The sequence below is a fragment of the Meleagris gallopavo genome, chromosome 3 (genome assembly GCF_000146605.3).
Source record: "Meleagris gallopavo isolate NT-WF06-2002-E0010 breed Aviagen turkey brand Nicholas breeding stock chromosome 3, Turkey_5.1, whole genome shotgun sequence".
Lineage (NCBI taxonomy): Eukaryota > Metazoa > Chordata > Aves > Galliformes > Phasianidae > Meleagris > Meleagris gallopavo.
This window is the reverse complement of record NC_015013.2, coordinates 59,341,981-59,361,141: the sequence shown is the minus strand read 5'-3', so window position 1 is coordinate 59,361,141 and position 19,161 is coordinate 59,341,981. Positions and strand designations below refer to the sequence as shown.

Sequence of the window (19,161 nt, the reverse complement as noted above, 5' to 3'; positions counted from 1 at the left end):
CTGGACTAATAGAAATGGAGAAGGCAGGAAACTTGGGGATGTGGAGGAAAAAAGGTGAGAATTACACACAAAATAAAATAATCAAACCATTAACTCATGTTTCTGAAGTGAGGAAAGGAACCTCTCTGGGTTTTAGAAATGTTGCATATAACAAAGCAACAAGATTTGAAATGGCTCAGGAGAGGAAGTGGGAAGGAAGGAAGATGGCCTTCAGTATTGTATGCAAGGCTATAGGAAATGGGTAAGGTAGCAAGATTTCCTATTGATGGAGGACATTAGACTATTGGTGTCTGGAGCAGAGAGGGGGATAACTTGCGCTTGAAAGTTGGCTGAGGAAAAAAATGAATGCACAGGAAATAAAAGGACAGTGTAAACAAGTATGGAATAGCTAGAACATGCCAATGAAGAAGGTAATGACAGCCTTGAGAAATACAGATGATGAACACGGAGAAAGGAAGAAATCTTCACTAAAGAGAACAGAAGAAATATTTGCTTAAAGCATGGTAATACATGGAATTGGAAACAATGAAATATTGTATTACAAATTTCTTAGAATATTCATGGTGTATATAATCTTCTGTGGTCCCAGCAATGTCAAGAGTTATAATTAAAGTGATGTCAATGAATAAAGGGAGAGTTAATTGGTTTTCTCTGGAAAAGAACTTTCAAAGTATAGAAAACTGCAAAGAAAAATAGAAGAGAAAACTAGAAATCAGTATGAGTCATAGAATCATTGGAAATATAAAGTAATACCTCCTATTTTATTATGTCCTAAGAGTATTACGAAAAATTTTTTCCTCAAACACCTTACAAATTCAGCATTTGCTACTACAAATACATCACCTGCCTAGGGATACTATTTAGTAGAGCTGTAATGTTGTAAAGTTAAACATACGACTCAAGTTGAGCAATAAATATAACTCTGCTTTATTACTCTGTTCAGGCTAGTGCTCATGACTGCTGAGCTAATAAAGTATGAAAGCAATGATTTGTCACAGAAGTAGAGTTTTGATAAGAGCAGATTGCTCTTTTGAAGTGGCTTCTTATTCTCTTTATTTTCAAAGAAACTATGAAGCTGCATTTGATTTCAGCACCATGATAGACTACTCTGTAAATGAGCAGCACAAATATACTCACCTGTTCCATCATCTACATTCTCTACTTCCATCACTTCTGTGTTTATTCTGCCCCGAAAGAGGTAACGATGGCCATCTGTAGATGCTTTGCTGTTCTTCAATCGCCTGATCAAAGAGGAGCAGATAAGCAGTCACCCACAATCTTCTACTTTGTTTCTGCAATGCTACTTGTACAAGAAGTATTTAAAGACAACTAAAAGTGTCACAATCCACTTATACCTGTGCAGCTGAACTGTAGAAATCATTCCTGAATAGGACACTCCTGACATCAAAGCAAAATGCTACCTCTGACAAGACTTAGATACAAACTGCTAGATGACAAGAGTTGTTGTAAACAAAGTCTCATACTAAAAAGTCCTGTTCCAGCACCTTGATACTTACATGTCACTCTGTCATTAAAGACAAAATACAGCATGGGAAAATGTTTCCTCCTGGCCCTCAATACAACATCCAAATATTCCTTGAATACCTCCAGGGTCGTTGACTTCCCCACCTCCCTGGACAGCCCATTCCAGTGCCTGACCACTCTTTCAGAAAAGCAGTATTTCTTAACATCCAGCCTGAATCTCCCCTGGTGCAGCTTGAAGCCATTCCCTCTGGTCCTATCACCAATTACACAAGAGAAGAGGCCGACCCCCAGCTCAGTACAACCTCCCTTCAGGTAGTTACAGAGAGCAATAAGGTCTCCCCTGAGCCTCCTCTTCTCCAGACTAAACAATCCCAGCTTCTTCAGCCACTTCTCATAAGGTCTGTGCTCCAGACTCCTCACCAGCTTTGTTGCCCTTCTTTGAACCTGCTCCAGGGCCTCAATGTCCCCCAAATCACCAAGTATGTCCTTCAGTTATAACCTACAGCAAGAACCAGCATTTCCAGTACAGTCTGAATAATGCCCTTGCAGAACAAGCTCAGCAACTTTACAATTTAGAGAACTCCTCATAGGATATTCCTGATCAAAAGGGCCCAGGGATGCTTTGCACTACTATGATTTTCTGCTTTGCCAACTGTGTACTGATAAGAACACTTTCTCTACGTATTCAGCAAGAAGTTGTACAGGTACTACATCTAACCAAAAGACTATAATTAGCACGTAAGAAGAGAAAAGGGATATCTATCCTTTAGCCACATGCCCTTATGTTACATGAATATAAAATATTTGGTAAAGAAGTATAAAGTATTATGAATATGATTAGAAAATTATTGCCATGATAAGTTATATGCAAAAAATTAATGTGAAGAATATATATGAAGTATATATACTATACACCATATAAGACAACAAAAGTTGTTAACGAAATTTTAAATATCACTTAAACATTGGTTTTGGATTCATACACTTTATGGACAAATTTCCACTGGTTAGTTGTGTATATATATATATATACATATATACACAATATATATATATATATATATTCATCACGTTGTGTTTTGAAGCGTTCTCAGGTCATTGCTGTACTACACAATACATGAATATTGTGGTGCCCACACTGGAGTTCTGGTCTCTATTATCAGTGACAAAAAATTGTATTTGACTGCAGTATTAGATAGAATTTCCAGGGTCTATCTTGTATCTAAGGACCCACAAAGGATCTATTTAGAAGTATGTGTACTCACTGGCTACTCAAAGCAGTTTTGCATCAAATAGACAAACTAAAACAGTTTCTAGAGGAATACTTGTACACAGAACTTTTATTTTGCAGAAGTGTAAGAATACTGAGTGAACACTAACTGCAGAATATTGTTGCTGAATTACAGAATTGTTCCTTGTAATATACTAAGAAGTAGTGTTCTGGTTCTTTTCCCTGATTAGATGTACAAAGGCTTAAAACACTTGAATCCATAGAGACAAATTTTATAGCATACGCTACAATACTACGTTTCAACTATAAATTCAAATTGTTTACCCTTCCTACAAGAGAGTGGACCATCACATAGAACCCATTGTGAAAGTCTGATGAAATAGATTCCTTCTCTCTGTACATCACCCTGTGGTTTCTGCACTACTGCACAATGTTTTCAGTGTTTGAATTAAATACATCTCCCCCTGGATGATAGGTCTTCTCCGAAAATGCTGAAGTATATACTGCAATTAATCGCAGTAAGTATTTTGGAGTTGTTCAAATATTCAGAAAAAGAATACAAAGAACTATTCTACCGTGAGAAAAACACAAATGATTTTTCCAAGTGTACGTGAATTCTTTACCTGTGCTTTTTTTTGCAGTATACCAAAAGGTTATCAAAGAGAAAGAATATCCGCTCTTGGATATTTCCCGCTGAAATTTTCAGAAGCAGTCCACTTCGCAGCATTTCTGTGCATGTATCAGTGATGTTGGACCCCTACAGACAATGGTAAAGAGATCATTTTTTGTGTGAATTCTACAGCAAGGAAGGACAATGTCTCTTATACATACAGTGGTAACAATTCTCCAAAACATCAAGATTAATACACATGGTAATATATTACCTTGTAACTAATATTTTTAAAAATTTACTTAATGATGTTTAACATTGGCTTTGTGTTCCTCTAGTAACTGGAGTAATGGTTTGTTCCTTTTTTGAATATTTACATTTGAAATCAGGCAAACACGTCTCAGTAATTTTAATATTTATTAAGGAATGCATGAAAGTGGGGCTTTGAAACACATAATGTATGCCAGGATGAACTGGAAAGTTAAGGTATCTTAGAACTTAAACATCACTAAGATTATATATATTCTTCCACACTAAACTGAGTTAGATTCAAAACAAAAATCAGTAATGTTTAAAATTCATGCAAAATTCATCGTTCTGCTATTTGAAAAGTATGTGGGCACTTTCAAAAAGGTTAATGAAAAAGAAGCAACTTTAACAAGGAGTAATATTTTTTCCACAAATATTTCTATGAAAAATTCCTACCATTTCAATGCCTTATAAAGGCAAACTAACCTTCTGAGGAAGCCTGTCTTGAATTCAAGTTGTTCTTTTTTATTCTGAACATCATAGACTCACACAAACATTTAGGTCGGAAAAGACCATTAAGGTCACCAAATCCAAAGATCGACCTAGCACTAATGAGTTCACCACATCTCTAAAGTGCCACATCCACACATCTCAAAATATCTCCAGAAACAGAGACTCCACCACTTCCCTGGGCAGTCAGTTCCAATCACTGTTCCAAGGGTTTCTTCACCTTTTCCATGAAGTTCTTCCTCATATCTGATCCAACGACCTCCCCAGACAAATCACAGAATCACAGAATGGCCTGGATTGGAAGGGATCTCAAGGATCATCAATCTCCAACCTCCCTGCCACATGCAGGGCCACCAATCTCCCCATCTAATACCAGACCAGGCTGCCCAGGGCCCCATCCAGTCTGGCCTTGAACATCTCCAGGGACGGGCCATCCACAGCCTCTCTGGACAGCCTGTTCCAGCATCTCACCACTCTCACAGTAAAGAACTTCCCCCTGAGATCCAACCGAAATCTTCCCTCCTTCAACTTAGAACCATTTCCTCTTGTCATGCGGTTATCTATCCTTTCAAAGAGTTGACCCTCATCCTGATTATAAAAACTTGAGGCCATTTTCTCAGGTCCTAATACTTGTCAGCAGAGAAAAGAGACAGAACTCCTTTCAAGTTCCTGTAGAGAGCAATGGTGTCTCCACTCAGCCTCCTGTCCTTCAGACTAAATAAGCCCAGTTCCTTCAGTCAGTCTTCAATATGTCTTCTTTATTCCCTCCACCAGCTTCACTGCTTTTCTCTGAGCATGTGCCAGCAACTCAATATTTTTCTTGTAGCGAGGGGCCCAAAACTGAGCAGAATACTTCAATTGTGGTCTCTCCTGTGCCAAGTACAGTGGGACAACTACTTCCTTAGTTCTGCTGGCCACACTGTTTCTGACACAAACTGGGATGTCACTGGCCTCCTTGGCCACACCGCTGGCTCATGTTCCACACTGCTGGCTCATGTTCAGCTGGTTGTTAACAAGCATCCCCAGGTCCTTCTCTGCTGAGAAATTTTCCAGCCACTCTTCCACATATCTATGCAGCTTCATGATGGTGGTGCAGCTCAAGTGCAGGACACAGCAGACTGTCTTATTGACTGCCATACAAATTCATGTTCCTGAGAGACAGAGCTCTCATCCCTGTGCTACATTAATTTATGCCATCCTATCAACAATTACACACCTGACTGCAGCAAAACATACAGCCCTGGCCCAAGGAGTTTCCTAATTTTAAGCAGTCAACATTCTACTTGGAAAATCTGCAAAAGCCAGGATTTTCCTTTTGTCTGCACATGTTCTGAATGATTTCTACTTGCAATAGCTGTAGTTACTTCCTTTTCTTGATCTAATCACAGCAGCCCACAAAAAAAAAAAAGCACTCAATTAAGAACCAAGAAGCAATCGCAGGTTCACTCTCAGCTCCTCATCTTATCATTCATCCTTTGTACATCACAGCTCTGAATACTGAGCAATAGCTTAGACTCTGCTCTATGGGGCAAACAGGCTGTTTACAGAGATAAGAGAGACTGCACAACTATAACCACAATTCAGCTCTATAGATCAAGAAACTTCAGTTATCAATGCTAACTAACCTCTCTTGATTCTGTTTGGGATAAAATGAGGCAAAATGAATGTCATCTGTAGCTGCTAGGCCATACTTCCTTTCCTAAGAGACAATAAGCACCAGAAGCTAGCAAATTAATCTTACAGTCTTATTAGAAACCAAACACTGAAGCACCTTAAAAGCATATTCAATAATATAAATTAAGCATAAATTAGGACTGTATTTAATTTTTGCTAACAACTACAGAAAAGTAGGTTATTACTTTCCATTCTATTTCACTTCATTTGTATATTAATAAGAGTAACTAATACCTTATGCTACTTTTAAAATTTGTTGGGTTTTGATTTTTGAAGTCCGACTTTTGTGTTCCCTTGTTTTTACAGAAAATTCCATCTTTGCTGAAAAATTATCATTTTTACCTGGGCACCAAAAAGATCAATTTTAAAGTTTTAAAACTGTATCAGCAGTTTCAGTTTTCTACAAAAGGGTGTATTTTTCACAGAGAAGACAATTAATGAAATCATTTAATCTCGTTATATTGAAATACTCATTTTCACTGCAGGAAAATTTAAGCTTCTCCCAACAGTCCAAGCAAGTTCTGCTACCATGTCAGAATCATGACTTTAAATACCATATTTCTTACATATGCTAAACCTACATGTTTCAGGTTACCTCAATTCCCAAGATTTACCTCATTTACGATTCACGCTTAATGCTGCAGCATGACAGTATTATCTGTATCACATTACTATACTTTGCTATTATTTTCCTCTTCATTTTTCTCTTCTTCTAATACAAATTACTAGATGATGAAAACATTATAATGGTACTTTTTTCCCTTAGAGACCTCCCTTCCAAATACTGAACAATGTTAACTTCACTTATCCTATACCTTTTGACAAGATCACAACCCATGCTGGTGTGGCTGTAGGTCAATGAATTTTGTTATTACTGTTGCATTTCCTGAAATCCAAGGGAATAAGATAACAGGATCAGAAGTCACGTCTGGCTCTCCTACATAACACTGTCAGTGCAGAAATATCCCTCCTTCTGTTCCCTCCAACATGCCTTATGTGTTCAACACTGTGAGGGCCAGCCTGCTCCTAGAATTTGGATGGGAAAGAAGCTGAAAGGGACAGAAGAGGAAGGGTATATTATGTGAAAGCAATGCCGATTCTACATCTGACGTAAGCACTCCTCTCCAGAGCATCCCGAAAAACATCTCAAAGAAGGACATGATGGGCTGCACATAGGACAAGCATATCTATCACACAATTCAAAGGAGGATGAAAACTGTAGAAACCGTTTCATGAAGGATGCATCTGCACTTTAAACAAGGGTTTTCAGCAGGAATACTCAAACTAGTTTACATGCAGGCCATTAGGATAACTCATTTACCCAGTTCTGAGCAGCCCCTTTCATGGAGCTAGTTCAAGGCTACAAGTTAGAGGACACCCTTGTCCTATAAGCAGGAGAGGCTACTGACTCCACAGCTAAAACTGAACAAACTTTTGGAACAAATATTACCAACTTCTTCTGAGACAAACATGCTTTCATTAAATATTTGAACTCAAACTATCAAGGAAATCTTAAATGTGAGCAATTAGAAAGTGAAAAGTAATTTGCTTTAATAAAATTTTCATGAAAACATTTATTATATATACTCACTGCTTGAAAGTGAAGATCACACTGTTGCTCACTGTAGCACTGCTCCTATGCTACAACTCATGTATTGATATGAAGTACCAGCAATTAAAGCTGATGGGGTATTTTTAGTGAAACCAGAATTCTTATAACCTAGTTTGTCCTTCATCTTTCTTACAGAGTCATTGAAAACCCCAAATATCTTTCTTTAGAGTAGTACTTAATATAAAATAAAAACACTAAAATACATTGGAAGGAGAAAGACTGTATACAAGAAATTTAAAATATTCCCTTTTTATCCTTAAGTCATTAAACACATATCTTTGATAGTAAAAAATGTCCTTTACTACTATGTAATCAAAAGCAGTATTTGTTGGTTTCAGTTTTTTCAGACGTTACTTATCCACATATTCTGAGCAAATTTCATTCAAATATGAAGATCTGGTTGTACTGATTCAGTAGCCATCTATCAGTGATAAAGGACAAAAATTGTACTTATTCCCTTACATTTCAGTACTTGCACGTATGCATAGGAAATAGAAATAAACCAGGAAAACGGGCTAAAACTTCTGGAGTTTAAAACAGAAATCTCTATTAAAATGCTATTTGAGACAGAATATCCCATGCTATTGTTAATAAGTCAGCCTGTGAGTCACACTAGGCTGTTCTGGTTCCAGCTTAGAACGAACAACAATTTTATTTCTTCTTCCATCACTGAAACATCCACGCAAATTTTACTGGCGGGCTCCTTCAGCTGCTGAGCCATTCTCCAGCTGAGACAGCCACCTACACAAGTTCTGAATTCAGGCAAATAAATTTAACCACTTAGAAAATTTTGAGTATATTGACTTTCTCATTTAATTTCCTTTCTTGAAGCAGATGTTCCGTTTTTCCATGAATCTGTATTTTTGTTGTAACAAACACAAGCTTCATTTTATGACACTTATGTATAGGAATTCAAGCCATGCTTTGATCAGATTCTTAAAATAGTCTTTTTTCCCCCCCTTCCCTTCTAGTTGGGGCCAGCAATGTGCTAAGCATTTCCTTCTGGAAGGAAATCTCCAACAAGTTTCCTCTTTATTTTTAGGCTATGCAGAAAACCAGATGTTTATTTAATTAAATCCACTCTCATACATCGCATTCAGAGAGATTTCATAGTTGTTGTTTGGATTCATTCAAAACATTGCTAGTTCTTATGAACGCTCTGGAATTCTGACCATTTCAAGGATTAAACATATTTCATGCTTGCAAAGGATGTGCCTATTAAGGCCAGGGCAGTTTTGCCAGATTGGGCACCCTGTGGCTGCCATATGATAACATCAACCTGATCAGCTCAACTACAGTAAATATCACATAACTGTTCTGAAAACAGATCTTAAGACAATGGTATTCTCTCAGAGTTCAAACATAAGTAAAATTCTAAAATTAAATCTAGGGAAAGAAAATCAATGTTGGAAGGAAATTACTATGTTACAGTCCACAGAACACATTCTGAGCAGAGAGTGAATTCTGTGTTTCGCATATAGCTATTTTTGCTCACTAATGTGTATCCAACAGCAAACATATTTACTACTGTAAGTCTTCTTAACGAGTGAGAAAAAGCTTAATGCAGGAAAGTGGATTTGCTATTCAGGGTTAGAGGTTTGAGAATAGTTCTTAATCAACTTACATAACTAATAATGCATTGAATTAATCATACTCTAACTTCATAATGGGTGTGCTTATTAGGATGTATTTGACATAAACATAACACTCAAGGCACCAAAAGCAAGTAGAACTTAATAATTGCAGTAGAAGACCTAACTGAAAATCTGACAACAGAAGGAAGAAAATCAGTGATAGGCAATAAGAACTTAACAAGTTTATCTTACCTTAAAATATTAGTAACATAAGTACTTAACTTGCCATTTAGCTTGCTGTTGCCTCCTCTATGACGTTATCACAAAAGTAACATGCATTTTAATGTTTACATGTAATGTTTTTAAGATATAGCTGATGGCAGCATGGTCAAGCTAATTGCAAAGAAGAAACTTATTTTTATGATGTCTAAACAAGCAGCTGTTAAGATATTTACTACTTTCACATAAGATTTATCTCTCAATAATAACACTTACAGCTTTATTTTATTTAGGTCCGTCTTAAAAATCCTGTGAACAATATCCTGGCATGAGTACAGATTTCATGTCATTTATTGTTCATCTTTAATGGACTGTTTTGTTTTGAGGCTGACTATAACTAATGCAGTTACACAGAAAGGTTTGACTAAATAGAGACTAACAGTTACAGAGCTTCTGTACTTGCTAGGATCCCGCTTCTCATAGCACAGTGAATTTTCATGGAATGTGTTACAATGCCAGTCTCAAGCAAGACTATCATGCCCTAAGGTCTGGGATGAGAAGATTTTTCTCCCCCAAATCATACCTAATTACAGCAATGGAAGAGCTGCCTTTGAAAATGTTGCCACATGAAAAGGAAAAATAAGTTATATGTTTCATATCCTACAGTGTACTGAAGATACAGGGAGAATTTTGACTGAAGTAAAATCTGTTGTTGAATCCATACTTAAAATAAATAGGAAATTTTTAGAAAAATAGGAAATTTCAAAGCAGAGATGAGCTCGAAGGTACTATACAAACTTTGTTGCCACTGAAAAAATGCATCACAGACCCAGTCTTAGCAACAGCCAACAGCAGGGAGATAACAATGCTATGTACAGACTGTTTTTCCTCTCTTCCATTTTACTTATTAGTATGAATGTTTACTTGAAAGCTGCCTATTCTTGTCAACATTTTTGTTATCATACTTCCCGTGGAACTCTGTCAGTTAAAGTTCAAGCAGATCCATCTCAAAGCTTTCTCTGATTCAAGGTCCCATCCAAGCCTCTAACCCTTTCTTTTCTCTGTACTGTATGAAGGCCATTTCCCACTTCATAGCTAAAAGATTAGATCTCACTCTACCAGGCTAGCATTCAAAAAATACATTTTCCTCTCTATCTTTTCCAGAAACTAAATATTACACAGAGCAAAGAATCCTTGCCTATATGTATCAGGATTAGCACAAGATTTGAGGGGACAGTTTTGGAGATAGCACTCATGACCACTTTTACAGTGAGAAGCACATGAACCTCTCACTATTAAGGGTTATCAGCTTTCAAACTGGTCACCAATCTTGCCAGCAGTTAAGCTGTTGAATCTTGGCAGGTAGCCAACGTGGGTGATTAACTGAAGGTCTATTATCAGACTGGACAGAGATACAGAGGTATTAATTAGGATGAGAAGTTAACTCATTGGACTAAATGTAGATGCCAATCAGTGAGGTTCTACATAGCAATGCTCAATCACGGACAAAACAATTTGCAGTGTAGAGTCTAAATAAAAGCTGTCATTTAACAGAAGTGAGGAACTCACTATATCTTCAGGATTATAAAACCTGTGCAATACATGCCTGTTGAAAATTGATAAATCTCCCTCAATGCAAAGTGACACATTTCGTGACATTACCTCCCATCCTTCAACATGAGACTGCCATTCTTCCAAAAACTCTAATTTCTCCATTTGTCTCTTGGCTTCATTTATGTTGGAACAGACAGCTTTCATGGCCTGGAGGGCTTCCATTAATGCTGCATAGTCACTATGCTTCCTTGGAGTCCGCTTCAGTAACTCCTATTAAGACATTAGAAGGAAAAAAAAGAACTTGTCTTTGATCTCTAAGTGAACATTACAGGCGGCTTAAATTGACCAGGATACAAAATCGAATCATAGACACGCTTCTTCCACTAGGTGCAAAAGTAATAAGCCCTCCTGCATTTTGTTCTAGTAGGAAACTAAAACACAGAGAAATAAATTACTAATAATAAAACTAAATCACTACTTAGGAAAAAGCTTCTATTTTTGCTACTTTTCTCACCTTCTGCATGTTGACATTTGTTGTTGTTTTTAAATACTGTGGGATGGCATTGTTCAACAACAAAGATAACAATTCTGCATTAAAATGTTAGTTTACTGACATTAAAATTAACACCTGCTTTTCCTGCAACTCAGGATAAAAAAAAACCAGCTTCTTTATCTCCACTCTATTGTTTAATCTACTGTAACACAAGGGAGCAGTGAACAATAGTTTCGGTGACTCACCAATTTTGTATGGCTACTGGCAATAGCAGCCGTACCGAAAAACAAAAGTGGAGTTGCCTGTATTCATTGAAGATTTCCTATCTCAAACTACCAACTCCCCTTTTACAGCTCAGCAAAGTGCTGCCTTCAGTGCACATTCTGACAGAAGGTTGGGTACGTTCTTTCAGAAGCTTTAGCAAGTATCCTTAACAATGCCACCAGCACACTCTCTCAAAATTTATTTTACATAAATATATTCATTTCAATGTGCCACTAGTGTGATTCATTAGTCAATTTCCCTGTTTTGTCTGTAGATCCTCCACTGAAAAAATAAAATATAATTTTAAAATAAGCCAAAGGAACTATAAAACCACAGTTATCCGAGATGATTTAAACTTCACTGTAATTGTATTAACTTGTTTTTTTAAAAAAATCTTTATTTTAGCGTGTTTGCTTTTAATCTTTTATGTTAGAGCAATGAAATGCATATGCCTTCTAAGTGGCAATGTTTGAGATCTAAACTCATATGGACTAAAAAAATATAGCCTAATAATCACAACTAATGCAGAATCTGCTCTTGCTTTCTCTCACAGTTTGAAATAATAAACAATGTTAACCTCAAATTTGTTAAGCATAAATGTGTTTAAAATATCTGCTTTCCAAAAGATCATATTATCTTATTTCCCAGCATTAGAAAACTGCAGTAGCTCAGAGACTTGAATATCTAATGCTTATCAGCACATTTAACAGTTTTCTTTAAGTATTAAGCCGTAACAGTAAGGTAAGCCTAAACATGCAAACACATTAAAAATACATTACACAACATCTTATTGTTATTCTGAAGTGTTTCTTTAAAATCATTTTCATATATATTTTTAATTTACCATTTTATGATGGTAAATTAGATTCAGCAAAGTATGTTGGTAACAAACTCCGCTACCGCAACCATTTTAAGCAAAGAAAGATATGGTCAAACCCAGCTGAAATCAGTCTCATTAAACTCACTTGAATGCCTCACTTCCACTCAACAATGAAGAGTCAACTTCACTGCTACATATACAGGAAAGCTAATAATCTTTCTTGAGCCAAACTCCATGCTTTTAATACTGATATCAGAAGTCTTGCCATTAGCTTTAATGAACACAAGTCTGGGTGCCATATCTTATTGAGATTATTCACTCTGAAGGGAGATAGTTTCCACTGTTTCACTGAAATACGCTTGGCAACCAGTTTCATAGGAGAGTATGAAATCCAGGATAAAAAAAAAACAACTGAGAAGTACCTTCAAAAGAAGAGGATACTTGCATATTCTCTGTATTGGTGTTACAAGATATCCCTCCAATGGTACATCTGTGTTCTTACGTCCTCCAAGGAGCATGCAATTCTAGAGTGCAAACAGTTTCACAGATTAATAAATCCTGATAACATTACAGTTTGTCAAAGGATCAGTTACACTAAAGTTCAAGAGATGAGTCCGCAATAGGCTTTAATCTCCATTAAACATCAAGTTTCTATAATATAGGCAGTTGCTTTTAAAATTTACAAAAATGAAGACAAGAGCATGCGCACACAGTAATAACTAACCTATATGTAAATCAAGTATGTGAAGAGAGAGATTTGCAAGACTATCACTGGAACAGAATTGAACACGTGCACAGACAGGTACATAGACTATCATCCATGACAAGGAAGCTGCAGTGGTGTCATGCAGTAATCATTATGCAGGTAACCCTAATTATCTTCATCTAATCCAATTAAGAGTGGAAAGTTATGTAAACACTTACAATAAGAGGCAATAAATAAAATGCTAATATCCTTTCACATGCCAATAACAACAACACAGAATTCAGAGTGATCATTACAGACGCTGTTTGAGGTAGAAAGTAGTACGAAAAATGGTTTTATGGATTTCAATATGGTCATCCTGATACAATAAATGTCTACTGTTTAGATGTTTTTTTACTTAAAGATGATGGGCACTGAATAAATATCCATAGTCACGGGCTAAGGAATCTGTGACTTTTGACAAGTTTCAACACAGGAGCAAAGAATACTTGAAATACTGCATGGAAGCACCCATGAAAAAGCAGCTGAGAGAGAGAGAAAAGAATTAGGGCAATCTGAGACAACCAAGTCTAAGGGGACATCACAACAAATATTTGAAATTGCTGTAATCAAACTGCAAGTGCATAAAGATCTACAGTAAAAATGAATATTTTATCAAGATACCAGAAGGAATTGACATGAGATCAACTATGGCTTCAAAGAGCAAGATGTCTAACATGAAAACACTAAACAAATGCACTTAAAACACAGATGATATTTTGATACAGGCCACTAATCTGGATGCAGATCCATTGTTGGAACAGAGGTTACACAACTGGGTGACTGCTCCACTCAGCATCTAACTCACAATGCGTGTGCCCAACAACCAGTACTGCTATGGGGATCTGTACATCCACGCCTAAGACTCTGCTCTGTATCCCTGGTCAACCACTTTCTGCCTTATCCTAAAGACTGCTTTATCCTGAAGTACCTAACTTAACCTACCAATCAAAAAGACTGATGAACCTGCTCAAAATAATGTGAACTACAGGTTTATGTAATGTCTGTCTTTATATTTAAAGGCACAAAAGTCTGGTTTTAACTCCAAGTTATTTGTAGATAATCACACCTCTAAAGACCTGTACTGTTCTGTCTGGCTAGAAGGATTCAATTTTACTTTCAAATTGAATAGTCAGAGATTCTGTTCTTTGGGTTAGATTGTTGTTGCCTATTCTACAGGTGCACCCCAAACTGCACCTGTAGATAAACTGCTGTAGAAGCCTTATGTGTGCCCCCAGGAATACATGGCACTAACACATGAACTGCCACAACTGCACACTTGGCTTTCTTTATCTCAAAACAAGCTCTTTGCAATCTTTCTTCAGATCATTTTGTTTTTTGTCTCTTTAGTCAGCATTCACACCTTCTTAAGTTCAGCCAGGCTGTCGCCAAAAAAAAGAATCATGTGTGCAGCTCCTCAAGTAGAGGAATACGTGTCAATCTCTGAGGAAACAGAACAACTCTGAAGCTGTTTGTTGTTGTTGCTGGTTTTTACTGTGAAAGGAACACTGTAGAATAAGAGACAGCAAAAAAAGGCAGATGGTGCTTCAAGATACCCTGTGCATCCATGCAATAACAAAATTCCCTGGCTGTAAGTTAATGCAGATAGGAGAAGAGGCAGTACCTTTCCCAGACTTACTAAGTTACTCTAGGACAATTTTACCAAGAACTCTGACAAGAAACAGCAGCAGTGAAAGTCTAGAGTGTACGAAAAATTAATAAATAAATATTGTGATGTAACGACATCTGTTAAGCTTTGTTGATAGTGACATTTGTTCAAGTTCGCTCGTAGTCCCAAAACACAATAATTGGATTTGATCACTGAATTCTGAATTTCAGTATCTTATCCGCGAGCACCTCTCCAAGTGCGTAAGTTCCAACACAGAAGGCCTTGCACTTCAAAGCTGACCTCGTTATCACAGGATGCAACAAAGGATAATGCAAAGTCATTCCACACTGAAATCTTATTTTAACAAATAATGTCAACAATTAGGAAATTCAGTATTTATATGGAAACTGTTTCTGCTGTGGAAAAATAATGAGGTCTGTCATACTCAACATTTTAAAACTCCTCCTTCACTGTCTTGTAAAGTTGAAGACTAAATATGTAGAAGGCTAGGTATTGTTTTTTTCTGTTTTTTTGTTTGTTTGTTTGTTTGTTTTTTAATCTCTGTGTCTACAATCAGGATGACTACTCTATGAACCATAAGAAAACATTTTACTGTTCAGCACAGCCTCGACTACAGTACCAGTATGTGGACATCATCATCAAAAGTTCTGCACAGACTTTCGGCTTCTAATTTCATTTCTTTATCCTCTCTGTCCTTCCTCACACAACTTGATCTATTCTTTTCCCTTTTTAGAGAGACAGCTGGTTTTACACCCTTTTCTTCCTTGACCAGCAAGATCAAGGCATAAAGCCTAATGCTGTGTTATGCACAGATCCAAGGGCAGCTGATGTACACAGTCCCCTTTTCTGAAAACATCACCTCTAGTTGAAACTACTCGCTGATCACTTGAAGGTGTTATATAGTTTTTACATGGTGGAGACAACAAAACTAGAAACTCACTACCAAAATTAAAAAAAAAAAAAAATACTGTTAGAACATCAATTGAAAGTTTACTTACCAGAAGAAATGTCCGCACTGTTCTTATTTTGTTGAGGTCAAGCAGAACTTTCTGTGCCTTCTCATGGTTACTGCAGTATTCATCATAGATACGAAATTTCTCTTTCTATAGAAACAAAGAAATTTTTCTTCAATTGCCGTTTTGATCATTTTATTAATAAATAAAGCACAGAAATCACAGTTTTGAAAGCTGGTTAACTAACACAATCTTTGTTTTGGAAGGTTATCAATCTCTCCTACATTTACTATTTGAGCTCCAGCCTTTCTTGTCCTTTTTATTTCTGCTTTTAATTAGAATAGTGAACAGTCTGGAAGCATCTCTTGGGAATTCCCTGAAAAATTTCAGAATTTGGACTATCTACAAAACACAGGATAAAAAAGAAACAACACACCACGGCCACCAACAAAGAAACACCAAGGAAAATGCACAATTAGTATGTTAATTGTTGGCACTGTTATCTATTTTGATTGCAAACATCTATTTGCAAATGTCAGCCATGCTTCCATCGAGTCAAAAACTGATGTTACTCAATTTCCACTAACCATTAATAATTTTCTCCTCTCACAATGAATAAACAAAGATTCAGCAAATAAATGGGACTCTAAGCAAAGATAACAATGACATCTACACTTCTCATTAGGTCTGGGACTTAAAGTAAACTAACTTGCTTTAATTCTACAGAGCTTTGCAACAGTGACATCCTTGTTTTAAACCAACAAGAAAAATAATATGCAAAGAAGACTACTACTGAAGAACTTACAAACATGCTTGTGGAGGTACCGGAGTTATAAGAAATAAAACATCTTCACAGCAAAGAACTATGGAAATATCTACCCAGCAATTCTTCCCTAATTATTCAGATTTTTTTTCCTAGAATCTAAGGGCAACGTAAGTAAAGTCTACCATACTTTACCTTTTCCTGGTACCTCCATCGCACATGCTGGCAACAGCAAGCTACCCCCACACTGCAGGGCTTGCTGTGTCAGTTTGGGCTGAGATCCCTTTCAAAAAAACCCATTACCCTATGTGAATTTATACCAAACAGAGCTCTCTCAGGTGAAAGAGACAACCCTTGGGATCCACAGGTGCCATTGGCTCCTCACTTTATAACCAGTTACAGTGCCATGGGACACAGCAGTGCTCCACCAGAAGACACCAGTGCCGCAGCACAGCGCTCTGTCCTCTCCCGCAGCCTCAAGCACCAGTGCCCCAGCCACCACTCTGCTCTTGGGTAATCTCTCATCCAGCAGGCCACAGGCAAGTACTAGACCTCTGACATTATGTTTACTACTAAAAAGCAGTTGTAGGTTTCTGTTAGGCAAAAAACTTAAAGCCCTGCTCTGTTTTCAAATACACTTTTGACTCTTCGAACTTAAAGGCCCTGAAGATGAGTTCATGTGAAAACTCTGGCAGCAGATACAAATATAGACATTTGCTTGGTACAGGTTTAACATTTACTTCTCTCAACTGATTTTTTCTCTTCATTTAAAAATATATATATATATTTTACAAAAATATAAAAATAAAAAAATTAATAGCTACAAGAGGCATTACTGCTACTTCGTTGAATATAAAAAATGAACAACAAATTGCCCATTTTATGTTCCTCCTTCATTTTTTCATCCCCCTCCTTTTCTGGGGGATGACAGTAACCAAGAGATGACCTCAAAGTACTCAACATTATGCAACCAGGTCATATTTTTCCTCATCATTACATTAATTAACAGAGATGGTCAGAAAAGGAAAAGAAGTGAAAGAAAGTTATAATAGAAGACAGCATACATAATGAAGAAAGCAAGTTCCAACTTCATGGTGTGCGCTGGGTTCTGGCTGCAAACACTCCTCCACGAGGGACAGGAAGTTCTTGTGAACTGCAAGAATATCTTCAATATTTGAAAACAACATCTGCAAAAGAATAAAACACAGATAAATAAAAAAACCGATACAAAATAAAACACACGTGCAATTAGGAGACTAACCTTAACTGTCTCTTCTGTGACATTTTTATCCACTTTGGCTGCAGCACACTGGATCATTCGGTGAAGGAATGCCTGCATGAAATAAGACAAATAAGGAAGCAGTTATTTCAAGAACACTCAAATAACGTTTGGCATTTTATGCTTACAAATCGCTTCCTAAATTTCTTACATTTTGGATATAGAGTTACATTAGAGTATTATTCTGAATCTGAAATAAGTATTTTATTTATAAAACATTCAGGAGCTCTGTTATCCTAAACATGATGTAAAAGCCTATCTCAGTAGAGTATAAAAAGAGTTAAGCAATGAAATATTAATGAAGCTGAGAAACGGAACATTCTCTGAAGTACAACTTCCACCCTGCATTCATGTAACAATCAAGCAAGAGCAAAATGAGTCATTTTCAAAACCTAGTTCAAGCACTTCACAAATTTACTACAGGAAAAGCCAAAATGAGCCTTTAAGTTTCTAAATTAAAATCAATCTGGAGATACTATTATGAAGTGCAGCATTTACCATAGTAACCACAAGTAAGATTTCTGCTGTATTAATAATCAAACCTATTGTAAAGATGATTGGTTTAAACAATTCATTAAGCAAAACCAGGTGCAGCTGACTGTAAACATACACTTCCTCCTTCCCAAGAATATCATCTTTGGGGATCAAGTAAGTAGTAAATAATATCACTAGCAAAATAACAAGAGTGATTTCTATTTCACATTCAGTAACTGGAAACAAGAAGAGATGTACAGTCTTTCCAAAATAAATAAATCGTATTTCAGATACAAAGGCTATCATTATTTTTTACAAATTCGTTCTATTGCAAAGACTTTGGTACATTCTGAAAATATCTACACACTGTGGATGAAGTCTTACACTGATAATCCTTCACAGAGACACGCATATTCTTTACCCATTAAAAACTGGCATCACAAAAGCACAAATGTCCTGTCTTTCATAACCGTTTAGCTCTGAGCCACTGTGCATTGTACACTGTATGAGAACTCATCTAAATTCTGGCGTGGTGCAAATTCCATAAAAGAGGCAATAAATAACCCCTGTGTGGAAGGGTAGAAGTCACAGCATCCCTATCTGCTGAAACTTCAACATTTTCATGTGCAGTGATCCTTTCTCTGCTGAGGACTGTGCAACTCTGAACATTTTTATTACTGACGAGACAAAACTAGTTATCCAGGACATAAACAAAATTAAGTTTGGACTACTGCCAGTATATTATGTTTCATACCACTTTCTACACCAATGTAGATTTTCAGCTTTTTAAAATCTCTCTTTTTCCTAACTATTAGCGCTTTCTTCCTAGATTCATTGATATTTTAAAAAGCCATTAATTCATTTGCAACGCTGTTGGTGGACAACAGCCTTTTATATCCTTCCATGCTATGAATATCTGCAGGGGTTACGGCACATTTGTGTGTATTGACTGTACTGTGCAGAACCATTCCCACACGTACTGAAAGCCCGTTAAGCTGTACGACTTGAAATTCACTTTTGAA

The 19,161-nt window shown here is 36.7% G+C and overlaps 1 protein-coding gene across 1 annotated transcript; it reads right to left on the bottom strand.

Annotated features, from left to right (window-relative positions):
- Positions 1–1,087: 1,087 nt before the first annotated feature.
- Positions 1,088–17,743, bottom strand: LOC104910359 (phosphatidylinositol 3,4,5-trisphosphate-dependent Rac exchanger 2 protein-like). The gene is made up of 7 exons (XM_019614351.1): positions 17,648–17,743; positions 17,451–17,573; positions 15,669–15,773; positions 12,718–12,819; positions 10,827–10,988; positions 3,340–3,473; positions 1,088–1,241 (listed from the first exon to the last, which is right to left on the bottom strand). The coding sequence occupies exons 1-7, from the start codon at positions 17,723–17,725 to the stop codon at positions 1,088–1,090; spliced, it is 858 nt and encodes a 285-aa protein (XP_019469896.1). The 5' UTR covers positions 17,726–17,743.
- Between the last annotated feature and the right edge of the window lie 1,418 nt (positions 17,744–19,161).